At 32.7% G+C, this 21,997-nt stretch overlaps 1 protein-coding gene across 1 annotated transcript in view; it reads right to left on the reverse strand.

The window, feature by feature from the left end:
* EFCAB5 (EF-hand calcium binding domain 5) overlaps positions 1–21,997 on the reverse strand; it is an 83,727-nt gene that overhangs the window by 45,009 nt on the left and 16,721 nt on the right. The window contains exons 5-8 of the mRNA XM_031468467.2: positions 18,315–18,882; positions 8,381–8,537; positions 7,810–7,858; positions 4,067–4,137 (exon numbers count right to left, since the gene is read on the reverse strand). Coding sequence (XP_031324327.1) covers positions 4,067–4,137; positions 7,810–7,858; positions 8,381–8,537; positions 18,315–18,882 — 845 coding nt within the window. The remainder of the gene's footprint in view (positions 1–4,066; positions 4,138–7,809; positions 7,859–8,380; positions 8,538–18,314; positions 18,883–21,997) is intronic.

Below are 21,997 nucleotides of genomic sequence, written 5' to 3' on the forward strand. Positions count from 1 at the left end.
TTAAGAGTTTGGGATTAACAGATACACATTTAAAAAAAAATACTACGAAAAATTTAGACAGATTTACCTCTTTGACTTCTCTTGAAAAAGATTATTAGGAGATTCTTAATCAAAACAAAGGGAATTTGTGGAGTTCAAAGAGTCCAGGAAATTATGAAAGAACCCTCTTACCTAAAAAGTTAACTATATTTTCTATAACCACATTAATGATGTTTAGATAAAACAAATATACCTGAAATGATTTTCTTCTCTTTTACTTGAAATAGCTTTCTTTCTTTCTTAATTTGCTTATATTTTGATCCTTCCACTCCCTGTAGGCTACTCTGGTTCCACCCGGTGTATGCATGCACATGGACATAAATGCCTGCATACACCCACCCACAGGCACACTCCCACACAACAATGCATTATTTGGTCATTAAGGGTAAGAAATACAACTCTAATTTTGACATCTTTCCTAGCACAGAGAGCAAATAATATACCTTTAAGAGACTGGAAGCAAGTATTCTAAAACAGTTATTTTTAGTCTTCATTTACTCAAATAAAACAGATAAAAAGTGAGAGAGAGGTTATAGTCAACAAAAAAGATCATCTGTTCATTTATCCATCAGAAAACAGACATGCTAGGAAAATAATATACATTTGGAGTATCTGTGACCATTCATTCTGTCCATTTGTCTTTTCTCTATAGTAATCATTACTCAGTGACTCCACTTTCTCCAAACAGGCTCCATCCTGAATGCTAATCATACTGCTTTTTATAGAGGGGCAATTCCATGACATAGTATCTCCACTGGGTGGCACCTGTGTCTAATATGTTGACTTTAAACACGACATTTACAATTTCATTTTACTCCACTTTCATTGAATGAGTGCTGACAAAATAGCCTTAAAGCAAATCTCTTTAAAAGCAAGTGTTCCATCCATGTTGTACACGTGAAACTTATAAACCGATGTTACCTCAATAAAAAAGAAAATTTTAAAAAACAAGTGTTCTAAACACAACTTCCATGTCATATGTCATGTCTTAATAATTTATTGATCAGATAATTAAATATTTCCAATAAATTTTTGTATATAAGAAATAGTTTCTTGGCTTCTTTTGATGTAACAGCTCTTCACTCTAATGAAAATGCCTGAATGTGTGCTGTTTGCATTTCAGGAAGAGAAATCGGGAAATGTCAGAAAAACTAATATTAATAGCCCAAATCATCCATTAAAACAAAAATGTATTCATACACACACACACACACACACACACACACACACATATAAATATTTACATCTGCAAAGGTATTATGTAGAACGTTAATGAGTTTGTATCAAGTATACATCACCCTTATCCATCTTCTCCTTTAATTATATGGACATACATACAAACATACACATATATACACATACATATCATATATAATATATATGTTTATTCATATATGATATGTGTATATGTTTATATGTTTTATGTATATGCATATATTTGTTGAATTAATCAAATGAATGGAGAGAAAAGTAAAACTGATATCATTACTAAATCACAACATTCAATACCAGAAAATAATTAGGAAATGTCTATACTGTTTTGAGGTGAAAAGAAGATGTGACACAATTACAGTATACCCATTCAAGGTATAGTTTTAGAGGCAATATGCATGATATTCAACATAAAAGAATTTAGAAGATACAGTACCTTTGTGAACTTCCTGAAAAAATGACTTTACAGTGAATTTAGCCAATTGAGAGAGGAATCAAAATAAATAACTCAGAAATATCAAAGTCATTGTAAAAGGACAGAAAGTGAGCCTCAAATCCACTTGAATATTAGACTAAGATTAATCAACTATGGGAACTGTAATTACAGAGAAGAAAGTGAATGGTGTAAATCTGGATAAAATAAAAATTTTAAAGTAACTAATTAAAATTGGGAAACACAAGAAAAAAGATACGAGGAAATGTTAACCTTCATCTTTTATAGTAGGATGTCAACTGTTGTTTCTATAACTGAAATATGTGATTTAAAAAAATAATGACTGCAAGCTTTTCTGATCTTTATCATATTGTCTTTTCTTAGAATGATTTTAGAATAACTTTTGGGCAGATATGTTCAATTTCAATAATTCCCTTATTTTTAACTTCAATTTTTCTTTTTTTCTGTTGGAATCAAGTACAATTAAGTACTTTTTACTTTAAGTAATTAAATTTCTATAATAGAATTTATGATCATCTACATTGCTATATACTCATCTGTCTACTGAGACATAAAATGTAAAGCTGTTTTAAATGATGTTCACCTAAGAGTATCAATGGTTATTTCTGGGTAAGAAATTTATGATGATTATTAAATCCCCTTCTTAGTACTTCTATGTCTTGTTTGAATTATTTTTTGAGCATGATAATTTTTATAAAACTGAAAATTTTTTCCTTAGAAAAATATTTCATGGTGTTAACAAGAATTAATTCCAGGTTACAAGAATATATACATTGTTATTCTATTTTCATATTTATCTGTGTTTTAAAAAATCTCTACCCCATCACATTTTAAAAAGTTTTAAGATTATCATTTCTCATCTGAGTAAACATTCAGTAGCATTCCATAAAATTAAATGTAAGATTTTAACCCAAGAACTATTAGAGTATTTTTAAATTTCTAAATAATTGGGCTTACATAATTTTAAAATTTATTATGTTCCAGTTTTATTACATAATAATAAGAGACCACAACGTGTAAGATTTCTAGTTTTTGGAACTTATAAGGTTTTCTTGGTGGTCTATTTATGATAAATTTTGATCAATATTCCATGAAAACTGGAACAGGGTCACTGTAGGGACTGAAGTTCTATACATACTTATACAATGTCTTATTGATAATATTAACAAGTTCTTTATAGTCTCATTTTTTTTTTGCCTCTTTGACTTATCAAATACTTTTTTTTAAAGTTTTATTTCTTCACATCATACATAAAAATTAACTCAAAGGATCAAAAATTTAAATAGATGTATATGTAAGAGTAAACAGTTTAGGATTGGCTAGCTCAAAAAATCCCTGCAGGCTTTGGGGCATAGGGGCAGTCTCTAGTTATATGGCACCTGGACTTGGGCTGACTTAGGGAAGAGGAAATGTTGACTTGGTGAGTGAGACTCATATAAGGAAGTGGTTCAGAGCATGTGCTCTGGATTACAGAGGAGATACAAACAACTCTGGCCATTAGTTGGCCCGGTGACTAATGGATGCCAAATAGACAAATATAGAATATAAGAAACCAGAACATAATTGAGACAGGATTGTCAAATTCTTATCTATCTGGTAATCATTTCAAGAAGGATTCCAGAAATCCTTCATACAGAACCTTGAAATTGTATATAATGCATAGACATCACCTTCAATGGAGCAAGGATGTAAGAGAGGAGAAGGAGAAAGTTATCTTGACTCTGTGACTCAGCAGAAAACAAGGGGAATTAGAGGAAAGACATGAGAGGAAAAAAAAACAGGCTACAGAAGACTTGGGACTCTGGTGCCATTAAATTGCTTCTTTTGTTCATTCCCTTACAATAGAATCATACTTTCTCAGGTGTAGACTTTGAAGCCAAGCTGCCTGAATACTAATTTCCCCAGCTCCACTAATTGTGAGACTTTGTACAAGTTATTTATCCTTTCTGTATCTCTGTATCTTCATCTATAAAAGTAGGAATAAGAATTGCTGAGATTATCTGAGCTAATATGTAGATAGCTTTGAACAGCACCTGGCCCATTGGAAATGCTTTGTAAGTTTTAGACCTCATTATTATTTGTATAATCAGATTTCACTGAATATGAGAAGGTGGTTTTTCTGATTTTACCCGAAGGTGTCAGTAGAAGTTCTTCACATACATCGTGAGTACCACTGATTGAAAGAAATTGCAAGATGCTTTGATTAAAAGATGTAACCTTTCAGAAGGGTTAAAATATTTTAAAATGTACATCTTAGAATCAATAAAATAAATCACTATGCTTTCATTTAACTCTAAGTTAATGTATATGTGGCATTAACCAAAAGACAATTGAAACTAGCAAAATAATGTAACTTCTTACTTCTATAAATTCCATTTTGTTCAATCTTGGTTCCATTGAGTCAGTAATATCCAATTCTTTGCAGCATTCTTCTAATTATGGAATAAAGATTATTTGATAGTTTGGTTATAATACATTCATATTTTATATTCATTTTATAGTATCCCCAAAAGAACATAAAATTCTTACTGTCCATCAATATTTGTAACAGAGTAAATGATGTTTAGTTAGATAACATTCCGATTACTACAAAATTATCATTTTGCCTGGCTTCTATTTAAGCAAGCAAACCAAACACTGAAAAGAACATGCCTACATTTTTAACAGCCATGTCAAGATAAAGCAGAAACAAACAGGCACATCAGTAGTTATAAAAGACTAAAAATACCTGTGTTGCTTTATGTTAGCATTTATGCTAGCAAGTCCTAAAACAAAACACTTCTACAAACTTTCTTTTTGAATACTTTATTTTGTCTTTAATATTTTTAGATTAAATTTTGTCTTTAATGTTTTATGTTAAATAAATAATATATGAATATGTTCTTCTGGTAAAATAGTTAAATAATATAAAAAGATAAGCAGTAAAACTTGAAAATGTACCTTTTTCCCTACCTCCCACCAGCACTTTCACTCCCCTCTCCTCCAGAAGTAGCCACTGTCAATGGTTGGTTATCACTCTTCCAGGAAACGTTCTATGCATTTTTATGTGTGTATGTGTGTGTATACATTTTTTGTTTTTCTATACATAAAAATGATCATGTTGATCTGTAACTTGCTTTTTTCATTAACCATTCATCTTGTAGATCTTTTCAAGTAGGATTTGAAGCTCAGAGGGCAGGTTTGGGATGGAAATATGAATGAGAGCCAGCTAAAGTCATAGGTTTAAATAAGAAAACCCAGGGAGTGTGTAAAGTGATAATAGAGTCAAAAAGGAAACTCTGGAAAACAACATTTAAGGTACAAATAAAAGAAGAACAAAGAAATAAAAATGTTAAGAGGTGATCAAAAATAAAAGAAAAAATGAAGAGAAAGTGATATCACAAAAGCCAAGCAAAAAAGAATTTCATGGATAACAGAGTGATCAATAACAGTGAATGTGGCAGTAGGTTCAAATAAAGATTTTTTTAAACTTCCATTTGATATGACAATTATATGATCCTACTGACCTTACCAAGACACAAACACATAAGTTGTATGAAAGCTCATAATAAAAGAATTAATACACCAGTTTCCTCTCCTACTTCCTACTTATTATGGGCTGGTACATAAAAAGATTCTTTAGTCACTCTTGATTTTTGTTAATAATTTATTATGAGATATCAGGTATCATCATAAGAGGACTGTATAAACTTTACTGTAAGTTTACACATTAGATGCTCTTATCCCCATCCCACACTTTCCCTCAAGCTCTGGAAGATTATACAAGCCAGACTCGTTTCTATCTACAACAGTTGTTATTAAGTATATGTGTCTGTCCCTTGGCTGGACTTGGAGCAACTTAAGGGCAAGAAATATGTTTTAGTCCTCTTTGCATCCTCTACCCCATCACAGTATCTGGAACTAAGTGAGGGCTCAACAAATATTGACAGATTGAAGGAATGGCACAGAAAATAAATACTATATAGTATAGGAGGTGAGAGGAGAAGAAATCATTGTCAACCAGAGTGTCTGAAATTTCTCTAATTTTATCACAGTCTCAAGTAGAGCCCTCTTAACTCATTCCTTCTGTACTTACATAAAATACTAAATGAATAAAAGAAGTTATTTCAAAGGTTCTCTGAAAGAGGAGTTGAGGTTGTGCTGACTGTGGAGAATTAAAATTTTTAGATAGGCTGCAAACAGGTAAAAGGAGAAAAGGTTGTCAGCAAGGCCCAAATCATGTTTGGGGACCAGTGATTGGGAAGATAGGAAGCATACTTTATTTTTAAAAGTGAGAACATATTTCAGACATCTATAGTTATCAATGTAATAAAGTGGTCAAAATTCAATTGCTACTGTTGGTGGGAATGTAGATTAGTGCAGCCACTATGGAGAACAGTATAGAGGTTTCTTAAAAAACCAAAAATAAAGTTACCATATGACCCAGCAATCCCACTTCTGGGCATATACCCAGAGAAAACTCTAGTTCAAAAAGATACATGCCTCCCAATGTTCACAGCAGCACTATTTACAGTAGCCAAGACATGGAAGCAACTTAAATGTCCATTGACAGATGAATGGATAAAGAAGATGTAGTATACATAGTGGAATGTTACTCAGCCATAAAAAAGAATGAAATAATGCCATTTGCAATAAATGGATGGGGCTGGAGACTTTAGTATTAAATGAAGTAAGTCGGACAGAGAAACTCAAATATCCTATATATCACTTATATGTGGAATCTTGAAAAAATGATACAAATGAACTTATTTATAAACCAGAAATAGACTCACAGACATAGAAAACAAACTGTGGTTACCAAATAGGAAAATGGTGTGGGGAGGATAAATTTTGAGTTTTGGGGTTTACAGGGTACTATACTCAATGATCTTGCAATAACCTATAATGGAAAAGAATCTGTAAAAGAATATATATATACATGTATAACTGAAACTAACACAACATTGTAAATCAACCATACATCAATAAAAATAAGTTTTTAAAAAGAAAAAATTCAATTGAAAAAATCAGTTGGGTATAAATTATGTAAATCTTAGGACCCAAACTCTAGTTCTTATTCAACAAGTCATAATTTTTTGCTTAATCTCCTATAAAGAAACTTTTGAAAACAAAATCATCAAAACATGTGGTTCTCCATAGGTGTAGTACTGTCTCCCGCTCCCCTCAGTGAGCATGGTGGAAATTGGCAGGTGAGTTTTTGTTGTTACAATGATGGGGAGCAGGAGGAGGGGCAGAATTCCTGCAATTCCTGCACAATAAAGACTTTCCCCCTCCTGCCAGACATTTAAGTAGGTGAAAAATTTGCTTAGAATAATTTTGAGTCTAGAATCTAATTCTACTTTACGTATAAACACAGACCATATTTTTGCTGTTGAATTTTCTAAGAATGTAACTACTAGGAAAATTTGAAAGAAGATTGTACTTTGCTTCATGTTGGAACTTTACTGAGAGTTGTTCACCATTTTAAAAAGTGTATAATTGAAGGTAATATAAATTGCCTCTGAACTCCAATGTAACACACCTGTATTAGTCTACATTTGTAGCTCTCCTGTTCATGGGGTTTCTACATATATATATTATAAATCTATTCATTTTGCCCTTATTTCAAAATGGCAAATGCAAAGAAAATGGCAGATCGGATATAATTTTACTTTTCTTGTATCTAAACATTCATTATAAGTAGATACAAATGTCTGACTACTCCATATGTCTTTTAGTGAAGTTGTAACTGAGTTTTACATATTGAAATACAATACATATAATTGTTATGTCTTTCATTGTGCTTCTCCTTTATATCACAGTTATGACATATCTTTCTTTTAAAAGTCTGTGTATGTAAGCAATATTTTCTAGCAATTTGATAGGAAAATAAAGGGTTATTATAAAATATTTGTAATACAATGGGGCATTCAACTAAAAGAATTAAAAATCACTGTTTGTTTCTCTACATTCTCCATCTGTTAAAAGCAAAAGAGCTTAAGTACATCTATAAGAGCTTTGAATAATATTTACCTCAATATTGGCCATCTTAATTCAGCATCTCTCCCCATACCCCCCGAAAAAAGAGAGAGCAATATAAACGCTGCAGGAATGGGCAAGCTTACCAAGCTGGAAATCTGGATTTTGAAAAAATTCATGAAGAACATTCTGAATCTGAAAATCAAAGAAAAGAGGCCATATATTACTTCTCAATAACCACACATTTAGTATTTTAGACTAAAAGTCATCTACAGTCTTTCAACTTAAGTTCTGGGTAATTCTTCTAACCCAGGGACAGAAATAGTAATTACAAATATTTAGTTTATAGAATATTTCAAAGTATATAAAATGCTTTTGCAATGTCCTCAGTGATTTCTAACCATTTTGTGTGAGAACTAGGATGCTAAGAGTGTCGCATTTTTACCTGCTCCAAGGACTTTTCTAAGAACCCTCAGACACTGGGCATGATGGAGCTAAGGCACCTTTGGCAATTAACTTGGCAATCCAAAGAATCCTTTATAAATCCTTTTTTTTTAATGTTCAAGAGAAAATTGGCCAGACAGGTCAAGAACTGACTTACCTCAACAGGTAAATTTAGAAAATTTAGAGGGAGGCTTCTACCACTCTGCTCAGTATTGGGCAGTCAGCCTCTCATCACCCATCCCACCTACCCTTGAGAGATACCCTCTTTCTTACTACTGCCATAGGAATCATTCCTTTGGGGTCTAGAATCCACTCGGTGAACTGCTCCTGCAAAGCCTGTTTCCGTGTGTTGGCCACGTTGGCTTTGACTTTATTTAGGTGTTCTCTTTGTTCTCGTTTCTGTTTAACATTCTCCTTCATCTTGGATACTCTGAAGGATGTAGAAAAAGAATACATCTTGAGCTAAGACCACTGGATTTGATTCAGACTGTTAAAATGGCAGAACAAAAGAGTTCAGAGCCTCATCCAAACTTTGTACCTGTCTTTTCTCCATGAAATCTTTCTTGATTCAAGCCTGCTGTGATCCCTGCTTTCCCCAGCACTTACTGAATTCAGCATTAATCATAAACTGCTTTTTACTATTATTTGACTTTTTATAGAGGTAGGCCTTATTTTACTCAACTAAATACTATACTTAAAAAGTACTAAGAATAGCCCCAGAAGCTGCTACGTATACCCTAAAAGCAAGGTTGGATGCACTAAGGCCTAAATGTGGCAGACCTCTCTTTTCCTTGGACACAGAAATCATCTTGAAAGAACTCTGATTCCAAGTCTAGGGTGGGAAACTGGAATTTGCATTTATAACAAGTATCTAAGGTAATTCTGATGCTTTGGACCAAACTTTTGATTTCTACCTAGGAATGTTTATTGCCAATTTTCTTTATTCCTCTAGAGTCAAATACTTTTGACAGCCCCTGAGCATAACAATCACCCTTGTACTCAGAGTTGAATCACTAAGGTTAAAAATGGGGGGTAGGGTATAGCTCAGTGGCAGACGTTGTGCTTAGGATGCATGAGGTCTAGGGTTCAATCCCCAGTATCTTCATTAAAACAAATAAATGGATAAAAACTTAATTACCTCCCCCCAACAAGAATTAAAAAAAATAATAAGGGGGAGGGCATAGCTTAAGTGGTAGAGCACATGCTCAGCATGCACAAGGTCCCAGCACCTCTTCTAAATATAGATAAATAAACCTAATTACCTTCCCCTCAGAAAACAAATAAGCAAACAAAAACAAAAACACCAAATTAAAACTTAAAAAAATTTTAAATGAGGGGAAAATTGTGATTTTAATTGTTTCTATGTTTATCACCACTATTAGGACTTTAAACCCCACAAACTGATTTTCAAATACAATTTTCCAATAATGTTTGAGGCAGTCTTCATCTTTCAAAGAAGAAAGACTAAGGCAATCTGACAGATTTTGAAATGCAAAAGGATTTTCAGTAAGAACTGGTAAATTAGATACCTCTTATAATTCAAAAGAAACAACTAAAATCTAAGTAATTATTTTATGCCCATATAAAGGTCTCCAAAATTCTTAAAGAAAATAAGCTTTCAAAAATAACCTTTGAAGTTTGAAAATAAAAACAGGCAAGCTGTTCAATAGTACATAAAGGCCTGTTTCTGAACTGCTGAAAGATTAATTAGCATTTTAAAAAAAGTGCTAAGCTATTTACAATAGCCAAGACATGGAAACAACCTAAATGTCCATCAACAGATGACTGGATAAAGAAGTTGTGGATGGATACAATGGAATACTACTCAGTCATGAAAAAGAATAAAATAATGTCATTTGCAGCAACATGGATGGACCTGGAGATCATTATTCTAAGTGAAGTAAGCCAGAAAGAAAAAAAATACCATATCACCCATATGTGGAATCTTAAAAAAAAAAAAAAGACACAAATGAACTTACTTACAAAACAGAACAGACTCACAGACATAGAAATCAAACTTATGGTTATGAGGGAAAGAGGGTGGGAAGGGATAAGTTCGGGATCTGCAGATACTAATTACTATATATAAAATAACTATACAACACGTTTCTTCTGTATAGGACAGGGAACTATATTCAATATCTTGTAGTAATCTATAATGAAAAAGAATAAGAAAATGAATATATATGTGTATATATTACTGAAATATTATGCTCTACACCAGAAATTGATGCAACAGTGTAAACTGACTATACTTCAATTAGAAAAAGACAATTTCAAAAAATAAAAAATAAAAAAATAAAAGAAGTGTTAAGCTCCTCTGGTGACACTACTAAAGAGTCAAACCTCTACCACTTATCTCAGAGCCCTCAGTCCCTTTTTCCTTCTCCCCATCTCTCTGTCCTTCTCTCCCTTTTATCCTCTCTCTTTCTCTCCATACAGCACTCTCCTCATTTTCTGTTTTCATTTCTGCATGACTCTCTATTCTGTGTGTGTCTATTCTAGCTTTTTCTCATTATTCATTCATTCATACTCACTTGCTAAGTCAGTTACTTATTCACTCATATAAACATTTATTGAGCACCTACTATAGATTCTGCTATTATAAAGCTTAGGGTCCAACTCAGAACAGATAAGTAAATGACATTATGTAATAAGTACGAAGTGTCTCCATATTCTCATGTGGATTAACCAAAATGGACTAACAAAATTGGGTTTCTGTCATATTTCCATCTGCCTGAAATGTTTTCCTCCCTCTCTTTGACTAGTTCCTCCACATCCTTCAGGTCTTAGGTCAGATATCATTTCCTCCCTCTTATTAAAGCTTACATTTAGAAACAAAACCTAGTTTTGTGCTTCAGGGCCGCTGCACATGAGACTCCAAATATAATCCAAATGGATTTTTAATTGACTGTGTAACTCATTCAGGAAATAAATAAAATCTCTCTTTTGTGGTGTGCATTATCTCATTAGGACATCTAAATTAATCAACAGAATTCTTAACTTTGGGCAGTGTAGGGTAGACATAACCTGCAAGCAGATTCTAAATATAAGTCCAAATTTAAGGAGACTGGAAAGGATGAAAAACTACAGTGTGGTAAAATGCAAAAAAAATGTCAAAAAGTCTTCCCATTCCCTTATGCGTGTCTATTTGTAGGCAATGTAACTTTTCAGCTCCTCCCATTAAGAACTGGAGTCTTATTTCTGTATCCCTGTGTCTGGCTGTGGCCATGTGACTTGCTTTGGCCAATGGACCAGTAGCAAACATGATACAAGCAGGAAGTTGAAAAGCGCTATCTATTATATCACAATAAGTCTTGGGGAAAAAAGGAAAAGTGCCTTAATCTTGGGGCTTGCCCTCTTTTACTGAACTTCAGAGCCCTTTCACTGCCACCTTGGAAATGAGCCTAGGCTAGCCCATTAGATGATGATCCAGTTATCTCCATTGCTTTTCCTAACTGTCAGCCAACTAACAGACAAGCAACTAAGGCCATCAACTGCCATTTTGCTGCAATGTATGAGTGAGTCCAAGTGATACCATGTGGAGCAGAGATAAGCCATGAGTCCAGCCTAAAGTTAACAATTGACAAAATCATGAGCAAATAAATGATTGTTGATTTAAGCCAATAAGTTTTGAGGTATTTTGTTATGCAGTAAAGGTAACTAATAAAACAGTTTCTCCATTGTAACAACAACAATTCTATCTTCTTTTGAAGCTATCAGTTATCAGATAGTTTAAAATGCATCAGTAGAATTATCTGGCAAATCCTAGGAATTTCTGGACATCTTAGATAATCTTAGGTGTTAATGTTCCACAACCACCACATCTTGTCAGGCATTACGCCAGATATCGAGACCCAGCTAGAGCAAACTTGACTCAGGAACTCTACCTCTGTCTTTTTAACATTAGGAATGTTCCATGCCTCTGAAGCAGAACCAGAGACTCATTCAACATCAAGCTGAGGAGTGTGTGTGTGTGTGTGTGTATATATGCCATTAGGATAATGCCCAGGGAGATTATGATTTCTCAGTCTGTAAGTACTCAAATTCCTAAGTACTTAATAATGAATATATACATATACAATAGAGTACGATTTAAAGATGAGTATGAAACTAGTCCTTATATATACATTATTATTATGCTTCACGTTGAACAAAAGTAGAACTTGTTTAGAGCAAGTCCTACCACATACTTTTGGGTATAATAGTCATTCAAATACTATAAAAAAGCATTTCCTTTATCTAGCCGCTTACTTTTGGCATAATCTGTTTCACTGGATTGATAAAATATGATATTCAAAACAGACTGACAATACAGTTAATATTAATAACATAATATGTGGGAGAAGCACCTATGGGATTTCCTAGCGTAATGTAAGCACACGGGTTTGGCTCAGTAAAGAGGTGGCAGCTGGTGTGGAGTATGAGCAGACAGACATCTGTCTGGAAAGTCACTGTCTCTTGGCAACTGAGGAAGACCAATATTAAGGATGAACATTCCCTCAGTCTTGCCAAGTCTTAGTGCTGGTGTCTTGTAAGGATGAGTTAAACATCCTTTTTTTTTTAAATATCGGAAGTAAATACTTTGAAGTAAATCTTCGAACATTTTGCAGATACTATATTCCAAAAGAAATACACACAAGGACTTTGTCACATAAGTTCCTTGAACATTGAACACAAGTTAATTTTCAGGGAGTTACTATAGGTAAAATAAACATCTGTGTCTCTTTCCCTTTTAGTTTTTATTTGGTTTGTGTACCCATAATGGTTGAGCATTTATACTGACTTATTTTTCTTCTTCTTGTAGTTGTGGAAGTAATTTTCTGGAATATTTCTTTGTGATTCTCTTCACAGATTAAATGTTCTATTATTAGCCCTTAAAGCTAGTAAAGATGAGACACAGGAAAAACGCTGAAAAGATACCTTAAGGTGCAGCACAGGCCATATAGTGATTATGAAATAATCAACAGATATAGGGATAAGAGATCATTACCTTACCAGAATTGGGTATGCATCACTATAACTGCCATACAGGAAAAGATCCAAGCTTTTGTCTTGGGTCTCTTAAATGTACTTCCTGGTTCATTTCAACTTATTCTAAGATCAGGACTGTGTATTAGAACTGGTGGAGAAAAGTGAGGAAATCTATAGTACAATAGGCCCTGCTTCTCTGCAATAGTGTGAAATTCTATCATTAATAGTCTTTTCCTTTAATCCTCTTAAAAATGTTTAATTCTTATGTTTAAAAATATCATGCAGTAAAATTAACCTTTTTCGGTGCTTTGTTGTACAAATTTCAACATGTGTAATCATCACCATAGTCAGGCTGCTAAGAGTTTGTAATCCTATTTTAAGAGCAAATATTTTTCATTATCAATTCACAATAAGCCAGTAGTGACATAGAACATGCATTCCCAAGAACTGGAAGGATCAAGAATTAGAGGGAAAAGATACTAAAAGAAAGATGCTAAAAGAAAAGAAAATATGAAGAAAAGCAAAATGACAAACCTAACTTCTTATCAGTTTTGCAAATTTACATGTAAGAATTAAAGTCCACTTCAATTCTATGCCTATCTTTCAGGAACCCTGAGGAAAAACAATAAAAGTATATTGCATACATAAAACTTATAAATAGCAGTGATATTTTATTTTTCAGATAAGTGGCTACTACTAAAAAAATTGCTCCAAATCAGTAAGGAGTGCCTTCTCTATCTATTGTATTTAGACACAAAACAAAGATGAATCCCTTTTGTCCAGGGAAGTAACAGATAAAATTTTTTCAGATCAGGTTGAGTCAAATGAACACTTTAACATTATCATCAGAGGATAAAGTCTTGACAAATAAATTTTATTTGTCCTTTTTCTTGAACAAAAATAAGGAAAACTCTCATTCCTGAAATGAATGTACTTCACCAAAGCTCTCCAATGGATTGAGAACCCAAACAACAATATAGTTCAGATAATTTAAAAGCAGGGCTGTTTTTGTTAAGATTGCTGGGTATCTGAGCTTTAAGTCAACAGACATTGTACTGTTGTAAAGCATCCCTATGATTTCTGAATATTCTACAAATGCCTACATCATATGTTGACACACCGATCTTGAATTTTTACCAGAAGGAGATGATCCTAATTCTGACAATCCAGGCAAAGAAAGCATCTTTGATTACTTTAACTCTTTCACGATATTCCTATAACAATATTGCTCCAATAGAAACTACGGTTCTTATTAAGCAAATACCCTAAATATTCAAACTCTCAGTTCAAGAAATATCAGTGAAATAAATTAATCCTCTTATGTCATGGGATTGGTTGACAGTAGAACCTAGACCAGAGTCCTAGTGGGCCCATTACTATTCTTATTATAGATATTGATAAATTCCTAGAGTGTTATGTACTGATTGATATTTATATATTCCCTAACAGGAGGAAGGATCTGTCAATATATTGATTTACAGCCATGAGATCAGTTCCCAAATTTGAAGAAATTTTATGGAAATAGATCTAAATGCAAAGCTAATTTCTTGCTCTGCAGTAACAGATGGAGAATGGAAATATTCTTTAAGCTATTTATTAAATTTAATGACACTGCTCTCTGGTGCTGTTGGAACTTTTCACTATACTGAAACTCCCTTAATTTGGTTTCTCTAAATGATTGCTCCTGAAACTTTAGTGGCATAATAGCCTCTTTTGGAATCTGTTTTAAAGGCATTCCTAAAGGTTCTGAGTCAGAAGACCTGAGGAAGAAGCTAGGAATCTGCACATTTAACCAAGCACTCAGGTAATTCTGATGTCATCAGTAGGTAACCACACTCCAAGAAAGACTGTTTCAACTGAAAATAAAAATTCCATGTCCACACATAAAATAAAACAAGAGCTCTGTACATATCTCTTATCCAGAAGGATATATGTACTAATTCCAAGGAATTATTATTCTAAAGCTTCTAATTAGTTGCTTACCCTATAGGAAAGACACTAAAACAAGTCACAAAGAATTTTAGGTTCTTTTATAAATTTTAGTATAAGTTTCCATGCCAAAGTATATTCAAAGGAAAATAGGAATTCTCAGGAGGAAAATCAAAGTGTCCTATTTGGTTTTTAGATCTGGAAGAGACCTAATAGGTATTATTTAGACCAGGGGTCAGCAAACTACAACTTTGGGGCCAAATCTGGCCTGCTGCCTGGTTTTATACAACTCAAAAGCTAAAGTTGGTTGTTATACTTTGAAGCAGTTTTTAAAAACCAAGATAAGAATAATGTGTTGTGGTATGTAGAAATTCTATAAAATTCAAATTTTAGTACCCACAAATAAAATTTCATTGGAACACAGCCATACTTTTCATTTACATACTGTATATGGCTATTTTTGTACTACAACAGCAGAATCAAGTGTTGTGACTCAATTTTCTGGGCAAAATCGTTTAATTTTTATGTAATCAAATTTATCAATATTTTCATGATTTGAATCATGGTTAAAAAGGCTTTTCTCTGATTATAAAGGAAGCTAACCACTGGCTTCTAGTTTTTGTATGGTTTCATTTTTTTCACATATACATACTTAGCAGGATATATTCTAAGGATAAAAAAGCTGCAAGTAAATCTAAAATCTCATATAGTAATTCTGCTATTACTAGACTCATTCTATTATTATTTTGAAGTTAATTTATGTAAATTGTAAGATAAAACAAATAGGTAATCCTGTCAATGTTGTTAGGAACCAAGATTTTCAGTGTTAAAAAAAATCGAGGAATTAGTTAAAAATTCTGAAACATTATATTTGATATGAAATGATCAATATAAACCCATTATTTAAAAAAATATATTATCTGTGAGCCCTGAAAGAGCCTAGAAGAAAGACAATATTTTTGAGCATTCCTAGCTCCCAGATGAGTGATTCCCATTAAAAGGAACTCAAATCCTTTAAAAATTGCATGAAGTTTTCAAAGACTAAAGGAATAGTGTCAGAAAAACACAGGAGACAAAGTTAGGTCAAGCTGAGCATCAGAAAGAAAAAATGACTATAATGAATTAAAATACATTGAATATATATTAAAATCCATGTGTCTATAGTGATACTTAAACAAGAACATGTCCCAAAAGGGGAAACATCTTTCCTTTGTTGCCACTGTAGATGACTATTGATAAACAGATAGACAGAGATATAACCTATATAATATTCTGAAAATCTGTATTAAAAGGAAAGAATTAAAGATTTATTCTGTCTTACTAGTAAACATATTTCATTGTAACTATATACACAGCAACCAAGTGATATTTATTTCTGGAATTCCAAGATAGCTCAAAATTAGGAAATCTATTAATAAAATTCATTATTAATGGATCTAGGGTGAAAATCAAATGATCATCTCCACTCATTCTTGATTTTTAACAGTCAGTCTATAAGATAGATATTAGGGGTGTTTTTCCTAATGTGATAAAATATATCTTTCTCAGATCCAAATGGAGTAGTTATGGTACTAGGATTTATTTTTTTAAGAACTGTTCATGGTGAAGCAATAATACAAGAATCATTTCTACTAAAGTCATAAGCAAGACAAGGATGCCCACCTCACCACTATTATTTAAGTCTATGGAAGTAACAGCCAATATAACTAGGTAAGAGAAAGATAATAGAAGTTTAAAATTTAAAGGAAGAAGGAAAACTATTATTTGCAGATAATATGGTTGTCTCCCTAGAAAACCCCAAAAATCAACTAAAAATTTACTATAAACAATAAGAGAACTCAGTAAGGTAGCAGAGTACAAAAATATACATAAATTAACAGCTTTCAAGTAGTCAAACTACAGCTAGCTAGTGAATATAATGGAAAAAGAAAGTCCCACTTACAATGGCAACAAAAAACAATAAAATAATTAATAGTAAATCTAACAAGAGATACAAACCTATATGAAAATCTTTAAGACAACATTGATGGATACAAAATAGATGAGCAAATAGAAAGATACGCATTCTTAGACAGAAATACTTATAATTTTTAAAGATACCGGTCTTCCCTAAGTTAATGAATAAATTTAATCTGATTTCAGTAAAAATTCCTATAACATTTGTTTTGGTGTTCTCTACCCCCCCTTTTTTCTAGTAGATGAATCAATCCTAAAGTTCATGTTAAAAAGTAAACACACAAGAATAGAAAGTAGTGATTAGAAAAGAAGAAGAGCTATTAATGGGGACCAGAACACATTTGTTGAAATAAATTAAAAATTCTCAATAATTAAAGCAGTGTGGTACTGGCGCATGAATAGGGTGATAGACCAATGGAATAGGATAGAAAAATCCATAAATACACTCCAAAATATACATGAATTTAGTAGTAAAAGTTTATCTCAAAACAGTGGGGCAAATACAGACTATTCAATAATTGTTATTGGATTCATTATGTAGCCATTTGGAAAAGGAAGAAATTAGATCCATATCTTATATCTTACACTAGAATAAATTCCAACTGGATCAATATTTTAAAAGAAAATCAAAACAATAATAATTCCAGAAGAAAATATGAGACAAGTATTTTAACATCTTGAAATGAAATGTAACAATGACTCAAAGCCTAGAAGCCACAAAATAAAGGTAGATAAATTCTACCTTATAGAAATAAAAAATCCTCTATATGATACAAGATAAAAACAGAGGAAAATATTTCTAACTCATTCACATGATTTTGTATAAGAGAAAGAAAATCAAGAACCCATATTTTCATTTGCTTATGTATGTACAAAGAAACTCTGGAAGGATCTATTGAGAACTAAAAACAGTAGTTATAGCAGAGGTGGAGTAATGGGTGGAGAGAGGATAAAAATGGGAGAGAAAGTTTTCACTCTGTAAGTCTTTATACATTTTGGCTTTTGAACCAGATGAACATATTGCTTATCTGAAAAGTTAAATTTTAAAAAGTCCCTACTCCCAAATAGCTTACTTTCCAGTGCAGGAATATAGATAATAAACAAATAAAAACACACTTGGTATCCTAGTGAGATAATTAAATTCATGAATACAAGGAAATTTTTTAATATACTTTGTCAGTCTTCATAGTGCCTTGTAAATAGTGAAGCTCGTAGTAGAAGCTCAATGAATACTTTTTGAATAACTATAAAATTACTTATTTTAAGTCCTGTTTGTACGATTATGTTATTGTTCTACTTGCTTTTCAATGTAAGGAGCTAGATCATCAGCTGAAAATATAAATCGTACCTGTTGTAGATAGTATTCGGAACATATATCTTCAGGTCTTCTGTGACATCTCTCATAACTCTCTGATAACCAGACATTCCTGAGTCTTTGATATAATTAGGATTGTTTCTCATTAAGTACTCCCCCAAATGATTAATTGGATCAAACTTGGTTGGAATATCAACTTCTGCCAAAATCTTCTTCTTTTCCACTTGCATTAATGTTTTTTCCACTCCAGGAACTAAGGTGGGTAGAAGTTTGTCAAGCAAATATGCACGAGTGTTCAGCGTCATGTTTTCAGTATTAAACCACTCTTTGGCCAAATTATCCTTGGGAAGTTTTTTTTCAGCCTTCTTTTCTAGTTCCTTCTTCAGATTTTCCTTATCTATGATTTTCTGCTGCATTGCCTGGGTTCTTGCCTGCACTCTTTCAAAAAGATTTTTCTTCCATGGTTGTTCTGGCTTTGCAGTTTGATCTAAATGGAAAATCACTTTTGCAGGTTTTCTAAACACAGTATTCTTGGAGGCTCCAGTGTTAGAATCCTTTATTGAACACCTTGAGATATTTGGCTGCCCCTCCAGGTTTAATTCTGAGGGGACAAAAAGTGAAATGTAAGAAATACTAGAAGTAGATTTTAATCTATGTTACTTTAGGATATCATTGGAAAAAATTTTCACACCCATTTACATGGTGTCTGAACCCAGCTGAAAGTAACAGAAACTCAGACAACAGGGACTTTAACCATAAAGACATTTATTGTTTTCTTAATCAGAAGTCATTCAACCGCTCAGTATTTTCATTAAGTATCTAGCCTGTTTCTATTGTTCTTTACTCATTTCTTGTGCTTGTATGTCAGGATCACAAGATAGTTATTGCAGCTCCAGGCATCACTTCTTTACAGGAGAAAAGGATTGAGAACAAAGGGGCTGTCTCCTCCCAACATTGTTTTATTATCCAAGAGAAGATCTCAGACTCCTCACTCCAAGACTTTCCTTTACATTTTATTGGCTTTAATTTGGTTACATGCCTGCCCTAGCCCAAAAGCTGATAAAGGGAAAAGAGATTATTGGGAATAGTTTTGACCAATCATAATTTATTCCTCTGTATCAGGGTTTAGACCAAGTTCTTTAATATCAAGTGATTTCCATCTGCTTCAAAACTGAGGTTCATTTGGCAGACAAAGGGGTGGGGAAATGTCTGCTGAGTAGGCAATGAAGAGAGTCTATCACACGTGTAAATATATGTAAATACATGTTTTCACACTCTCATTATTTCCAGCTTCTTTCATGTTGGAGATACTAGACCAAGATAGTGGACTGAGAATAGGCACCACATCCCCTCCCTATCTAAATTTCCAGAAATGACAGAAAAGGTTGTATATGTGTTTGTGTGTGTGTTTAAAATGAACATAATAATGCTAACAATCATGAAGGCGGCCTTCATAGTCAGATATTTTGAGTCTCTGAAAAGTGTAAGGTAGGTGGGATTAGACTGACTGAAGAAACCATGAGACTAAAAAGATACAGACAATCACTGTGAAATTTGGGAGCAGCTTTGAGGCACCCTAAGTTTAAAAAATGTAGATATGGGTAGCAGGCGAATGATTGACCTTTTTGTGTATCTTCATCCCCGTTTGAGCTAATCGTCAGACACCAGAGGCATTTATCCTTGCACTGAAACAGGGGGTTTTGGGCTAAAGAAGCAGGATAATGCCTCCACACACATAGAAAATGAATTACTGACAGACTTCACTGTCTGCATATCTTACCCCTCCTCCACAATCACTGGAAAGCCAAGCCTTCCATCTATATGGAATTGCAAGGGACCCTGAATAGACAAAACGATCTTGTAAACATTAAACTTGGAGAATTCACTTTACCCAAAGTTCACTTACTACAAAGCTATAGTAATTAAAACAGTGTGGTACTGGCATATATACCAATGGCATAGAATAGAGAGAACAGAAATAAATCTTCATATTTATATACAACCAACCGATTTTCAACAAGGGTACTGAGTCCATTAAATGGGGAAAGGACAATGTTTTCAACAAATGATGCTGGGACAGCTAGATATCCCATGCAAACGAACAAAGCTGGACCTTACACCATATATAAAAGTGAGTTCAAAGTGAATGAAAGACTTAAATTTAAGAGCTAAAACTATAAAACTCTCAGATGAAAACTTGGGGAAAATCTTCATAATATTGGATTTGGGAATGACTTCATGGGATATGACACCAAAAACACAGGAAACAAAAGAAAAAAATAGGTAAATTGAACTTAATCAAAATTAGAAAGTTTTGTGCATCAAAAGACACTATCACAAAGTGAACAGACAATCAACTGAATGGAAGAAAATGTTTGTAAATCATGTATCTGACAAGGAATTAATATTTAGAATACACAAAGAACATCTAAAACTCAAAAACAACAACAAATTACCCAATTGAAAAATGGGCAAAGAACTTCAATAGACATTTGTCCAAAGAAGATATACAAATGGCTGGTAAGCATATAAAAAGTGCTCAACAACATTAGTCATTAGGGAAATGAAAATCAAACCCAAATTACGTTGAATCTAGGGGTCAATTCAGGGAACGCTACTATCTTAACAATAGTAAGTCTTCTAATTCATGAATAAGGTATATTGTTTCACTTATTTAGGTCATCTTTAATTTCTTTTGACAATGCTTTATAGTTTCAGCATAGAGGTTTTTGTTCATTTTTGGTTAGATTTACTTTGAGATAATTCGTGGTTTTGATGCCATTAAAATTGTATTTTAAAAATTTTAATTTTCTAATTGTTGATTGCTAATATATAATAGAAGTATAATTGTTTTTGTATATTGACTTTGTATCCGAAAACCTTGCTAAATTTATATCGATTGCTTTGTTCACAATCGTGTCATCTGCAAAAAAAAAATTCCTACTTTTTCCTTTACAATTTTTATAATTTTTATTTCCTTTGTTTGTTTTATTGCACTGGCTAAAACCATGCATCTCTTAGGAGGAATTATCTGTTTTTAACTCACCTTTAGAAATTAACTTGCATTAATTTAGGGACTTTGTGTTGGTAATACTGATTTCCCAGTGGTTAGAACAGTGTCAGAAACATAGTAAGCACTTAAATATTTAATAAATGAATAAATCTTATGTTAAAAAATATTATAGGCATTGGAATCAGAGATACCAGGGTTCAAATTCTAGCTCTAACATACAGTAGCCATGTTACTTATAGAACAAGTTAATCAACTTAGACTCAGTTTATACTTCTGTAAAATGAAAACAATAATTTTTTACACTTTGCAGGACAGTCATGATGAGAAAATTATATATACATATGAAAGTATACATATAGCAAATATATCCTAAAGAATTTATTATTATTATTGTTGTTGATGTTGTTCTTGTTGTTGTTGTTACTATTATTATTATTATTATTATTATTATTATTATTATTATTATTATATGAGATCACTCAGAGTGTCTAGAGTGAGAAGAGTACCAAGAAAGGAATCTTATGTAACATTTTAAAAGAATAGGCAGAAAAGGACAGTTACACGGGAGTTTGAGAGTGACTAGGGATTTGGGAAGAAAATAGGATAGGTTAGAATCACAGAAACTACAAGAAAAAGAGTTTTAAGAAGGATGTATTATTAGAAACCCTTTCAATCTTGAGCAATAGAAATTCATCTTACATAG

The sequence above is a fragment of the Camelus dromedarius genome, chromosome 16 (genome assembly GCF_036321535.1).
Source record: "Camelus dromedarius isolate mCamDro1 chromosome 16, mCamDro1.pat, whole genome shotgun sequence".
Lineage (NCBI taxonomy): Eukaryota > Metazoa > Chordata > Mammalia > Artiodactyla > Camelidae > Camelus > Camelus dromedarius.